At 44.7% G+C, this 5,116-nt stretch overlaps 1 protein-coding gene across 1 annotated transcript in view; it reads right to left on the bottom strand.

Annotated features, from left to right (window-relative positions):
* Window positions 1-414: 414 nt before the first annotated feature.
* Window positions 415-5,116, bottom strand: part of 9530057J20Rik (RIKEN cDNA 9530057J20 gene) — a 31,953-nt gene continuing 27,251 nt past the window's right edge. Inside the window, exons 10-12 of the mRNA XM_030243910.1 lie at window positions 2,589-4,002; window positions 1,075-1,349; window positions 415-541 (exon numbers count right to left, since the gene is read on the bottom strand). Of these exons, the coding sequence (XP_030099770.1) occupies window positions 500-541; window positions 1,075-1,349; window positions 2,589-4,002 (1,731 nt within the window). The 3' untranslated portion in view covers window positions 415-499. The remainder of the gene's footprint in view (window positions 542-1,074; window positions 1,350-2,588; window positions 4,003-5,116) is intronic.

Raw genomic sequence — 5,116 nt, 5'->3', positions numbered from 1 at the left:
GTTGGGCTCTAAGTCTATATGCACATAGGTAGCAGATGTGCAGCTTGGTCTTCGTGTGGCCCTTGCTAAAAAATCTGTAGTAGGGGCTATCTCAAAGGGGGTCGCCTAAATGCAGGATATACTGTTCTAGCTGGACTGCCCTGACTGGACTCAGTGGGAGTGGAAGCACCTAGCCTCCAGAGATTTCATGTTCCAGGTTTGGAAGATGACCAGGTGGCCCCCACCCACTCAAGAGGAAAAGGTTAGGGTAAGAAGGGGCAAGGGTTGTGGGAGAGACAGACTGGGAGGGAACAGTGAGCAGGATGTGAAGTAAACAAGGAAAAAATAAAAACAAATAAAAAAAAAAACATTTTCCAGAAAACATCACATGGCACAACCGAGACTCCAATAAAACAATAAATTTTGACTTCAGTCTTCTAACAGATAAAACATTTTATTTATATATAAAATTTTTATATTTACATATACATAATAAACTTCCTCCTCACACACTTTGTCTTCATATATCAGTGTGTGTTGGAGTGTTCAGCTCCAGCGGCATCTAGAAGAAAAGCAAGAATTATCAATTGTATCATCAGCCACATCATTGGTGGCACTGTCAGGAGCAGCAGCATCAGCAGCATCAGTGTCATTATCATCAGGATCAATGTAATGAGAAACAGTGAGAAGGTGGAGGCTTGTTTTGTTAATTTTATTCTCAGATGTTGCTTCCTTTGGAATGTTTGTTTCCAGGCTGATACTATCCTCACAAGTCAGAGTTCAGAAGAGCAGAGATAAATAGACACCAATGTTTAATAGACACTAATGTTTTCAATGGGAGTGAAAAAAATTTTCCTCATTCCAGGATGGGAGACAACCAAGTACCATGGTCAGTTGTGTTGGTCTAAACTGGTTTTGTTACACTATGTGAAGTATTTTCAATAAGTTGAGAAAAGGAAACAATGTTTTCTGATTCTAGGTAATGCTCAAATAGCATGAAATGTATTAATCATGATTATTAGTATCAAAGATATCTACTTTTCTATCTAAAATAAAAGTTCATCTATTTTGAGCAACTACTGTGGTCCACCTTACCGGGTTTATCTTTTCTCTTGGAGGGAGGTCCTTGGCCATTTTCTTCGTAGCACACTTGCGAATTCCATTTCTAATCCACATCATCATTGATAACAGGAATGTAAGAAACCACATCAAGGGCATTACCGGCAGCAGTAGCATATCTGGTTCCCAAAGAAAACCAGGTACCTGGACAGTGGACCCGCTATGGCCAGTGTGATCAGATGACTCTAAAGCGTCATAAAAGTCCTCAGCTATATCTTCATCTGGGTCAGCAACAGGACTGGGTTCCTCACCTGAAGAAAGAATAGCATACTTGTCTTATGCTCCAAGCAGTGTCAGAACATTCAGGGCAGTTCTTTCTTTTTTTTGTCCAATTTTTTTTAGGTATTTAGCTCATTTACATTTCCAATGCTATACCAAAAGTCCCCCATAGCCACCCACCCCCACTCCCCTACCCACCCACTCCCCCTTTTTGGCCCTGGCGTTCCCCTGTACTGGGGCATATAAAGTGCGTGTCCAATGGGCCTCTCTTTCCAGGGATGGCCGACTAGGCCATCTTTTGATACATATGCAGCTAGAGTCAAGAGCTCCGGGGTACTGGTTAGTTCATAATGTTGTTCCACCTATAGGGTTGCAGATCCCTTTAGCTCCTTGGGTACATTCTCTAGCTCCTCCATTGGGAGCTGTGAGCATCCACTTCTGTGTTTGCTAGGCTCCAGCATAGTCTCACAAGAGACAGCTACATCTGGGTCCTTTCGATAATATCTTGCTAGTGTATGCAATGGTGTCAGCGTTTGCATGCTGATTATGGGGTGGATCCCTGGATATGGCAGTCTCTACATGGTCCATCCTTTCATCTCAGCTCCAAACTTTGTCTGGGACACATGCTCCACTATGTTCATAGCAGCCTTATTTATAATAGCCAGAAGCTGGAAGGAACCCAGATGCCCCTCAACAGAGGAATGGATACAGAAAATGTGGTACATCTACACAATGGAGTACTACTCAGCTATTAAAAAGAATGAATTTATGAAATTCCTAGGCAAATGGATGGACCTGGAGGGCATCATCCTGAGTGAGGTAACACATTCACAAAGGAACTCACACAATATGTACTCACTGATAAGTGGATATTAGCCCCAAACCTAGGATACCCAAGATATAAGATACAATTTGCTAAACACATGAAACTCAAGAAAAATGAAGACTGAAGTGTGGACACTATGCCCCTCCTTAGAAGTGGGAACAAAACACCCATGGAAGGAGTTACAGAGACAAAGTTTGGAGCTGACATAAAAGGTTGGACCATGTAGAGACTGCCATATCCAGGTCAGTTCTTTGAATGGAATCTAAGGAACATCAAGTGCAGGTACCAGGAGTAGGCTCTGGGTCACAATGGGGTGTGGCCCTTGCATGCTCCATGTAAAAATCTGAATCAGTTATGAAGTCCAACCCAATGTCACTACCTGTTTCTGAGTCATATTTTTCATCAGATTCAGAACTGTCAGAAGGACATGGGGAAGGAATTTTACCAATATCAGAAGGAGCAGGACTGTCAGGAGCACATTGTGAAGGACTTGGTTCTATGTCAGCAGGAATCCTGGTGTCAGCAGCACAGGTGGAATGAGTCGGCTCAACATCAGCAGGAGCACCCCTGTCAGGAGCAAGTTGTGAAGGAGTTGGTTCTATGTGAGCAGGAGCCCTGCTGTCAGCAGCACAGGTGGAATGAGTTGGCTCAATGACTGCAGGATCCTCACAGTCAGGAGCACACTGGGAAGTAGTTGGATCAACATCAGCAGGAGCACCACTGACAGGAACAAGTTGTGAAGTAGTTGGCTCAACATCAGCAGTAGCCCCATTGACAGCAGCACAGGTGGAAGAATTTGGCTCAGCATCAGCAGGAGCCCTGCTGTCAGCAGCACAGTTGGAATGAGTTGGCTCAATGACTGCAGGATCATCACAGTCAGGAGCACACTGGGAAGTAGTTGGCTCAACATCAGCAGGAGCACCACTGTCAGGAACAAGTTGTGAAGTAGTTGGCTCAACATCAGCAGGAGCCCCATTGACAGCAGCACAGGTGGAAGAATTTGGCTCAGCATCAGCAGGAGCCCTGCTGTCAGCAGCACAGGTGGAATGAGTTGGCTCAATGACTGCAGGATCCTCACAGTCAGGAGCACACTGGGAAGAAGTAGTTGGCTCAGCATCAGCTGCAGCCCCATTGACAGCAGCACAGGTGGAAGAATTTGGCTCAGCATCAGCAGGAGCTCTGCTGTCAGCAGCACAGGTGGAATGAGTTGGCTCAATGACTGCAGGATCCTCACAGTCAGGAACACACTGGGAAGTAGTTGGCTCATCATCAGCAGGAGCCCCATTGACAGCAGCACAGGTGGAAGAATTTGGCTCATCATCAGCAGGAGCCCCATTGACATCAGCACAGGTGGAAGAATTTGGCTCAGCATCAGCAGGAGCCCTGCTGTCAGCAGCACAGGTGGAATGAGTTGGCTCAATGACTGCAGGATCCTCACAGTCAGGAGCACAATGGGATGTAGTTGGCTCAACATCAGCAGGAGCACCACTGTCAGGAACAAGTTGTGAAGTAGTTGGCTCAACATCAGCAGGAGCCCCATTGACAGCAGCACAGGTGGAAGAATTTGGCTCAGCATCAGCAGGAGCCCTGCTGTCAGCAGCACAGGTGGAATGAGTTGGCTCAATGACTGCAGGATCTTCACAGTCAGGAGCACACTGGGAAGAAGTAGTTGGCTCAACACCAGCAGGAGCCCCATTGACAGCAGCACAGGTGGAAGAATTTGGCTCAGCATCAGCAGGAGCCCTGCTGTCAGTAGCACAGGTGGAATGAGTTGGCTCAATGTCACCAGGAGCCTCAAGCACATGAATTCTATGCTTCCGAGGAAAGGTACGGAAAATAGGTGGTTTATTTCCTCGCACCTATAAGGAAAATTGGCAATGTTACTTTTGATTTAAAGTTTCACTGATTTTATTCATTTTATCACCTGTCTGCTAATGTCAGAATCTTGATTTATAGTCCCCAAAATGTTTCTGTATTCAGACCAACTTCATCACTAAGGACACTATCTGATATTTAGCAACCTCTGCTTCCTTTCTGCATGATGAGTAAAAGGCCCAGAGTATCTAGAAATCTTTGATGGGGACCTGCTTAGTGTTATGCTTTTATCTTCTGCTCTTTGCTACCTCACATCATCATTCTCTACAAAATGGAAAGACATAAAAAGAAAGGACAAAATGTGTCCTCTCCTGTCTTTATGACCTGAATTTTGAATTCCAGCCAGATGAGGTGAATAGGGCAGTGAGGTGCTCTGAAAACAAAAGGAACCTCTCTCTTCTGCACTACACTAACCCTTCCCCAATGAATGATCCTTCACAGTTGTCAATTAGATACCTGGGATATCAGAACAGTGGAGCTGAATTGTAAAATGCATGAATCAAGTATGTCACTACCTACAGCAGAGGGGAATTGCTGAGTTCCATGGATGGATTCTATATATGCCTTCCAAAATCTCACCTATTAGCTCTATGTCAAAGTAACTTTTATGCACTAGGTGTAATTGTAATCTTTGATGCTTACTACCTCCATCTGAGTGATAACCTAGACCTAGTCCTGGAAGCTTCTAGCCTCTGTGAAACTTAGCATAGGCCTAGAATATTTTCTGCCTCTCATACTTACTGCTGAATAAGCACACCGTTATTTCTGGTTCTTTTTCATCTCTGGCTGACTGGTTCAACTCAGGTGTTCTAGCTCAAAGCTGCTCCCCATGCTAACTGATTCAGTCTGGATTCTCTCTTGGCCTCTGATGTTTTTTGTTCTGCTTGACCTCAAACTAACTAGCAATTTTTTTCTAATCTTCTGACTCCTTCATATTCTCTGGTTCATTCTGCCTTCACCCGTGTCTTGCTGGTTCTCTCTTCAATGAATCTCTCTAAAACTGTCTGGGTAAAAATGCCTCCTCTCTCTGTTTCTCTCTGCACTACCTCTCAAGTAGCTTCCCTTTCCTTTCTTCTTGAGAGAGTTGGACACGTTCTA

This window comes from Mus musculus, chromosome 8 (genome assembly GCF_000001635.26).
Source record: "Mus musculus strain C57BL/6J chromosome 8, GRCm38.p6 C57BL/6J".
Lineage (NCBI taxonomy): Eukaryota > Metazoa > Chordata > Mammalia > Rodentia > Muridae > Mus > Mus musculus.
This window is presented reverse-complemented; position numbering and strand designations above follow the sequence as displayed.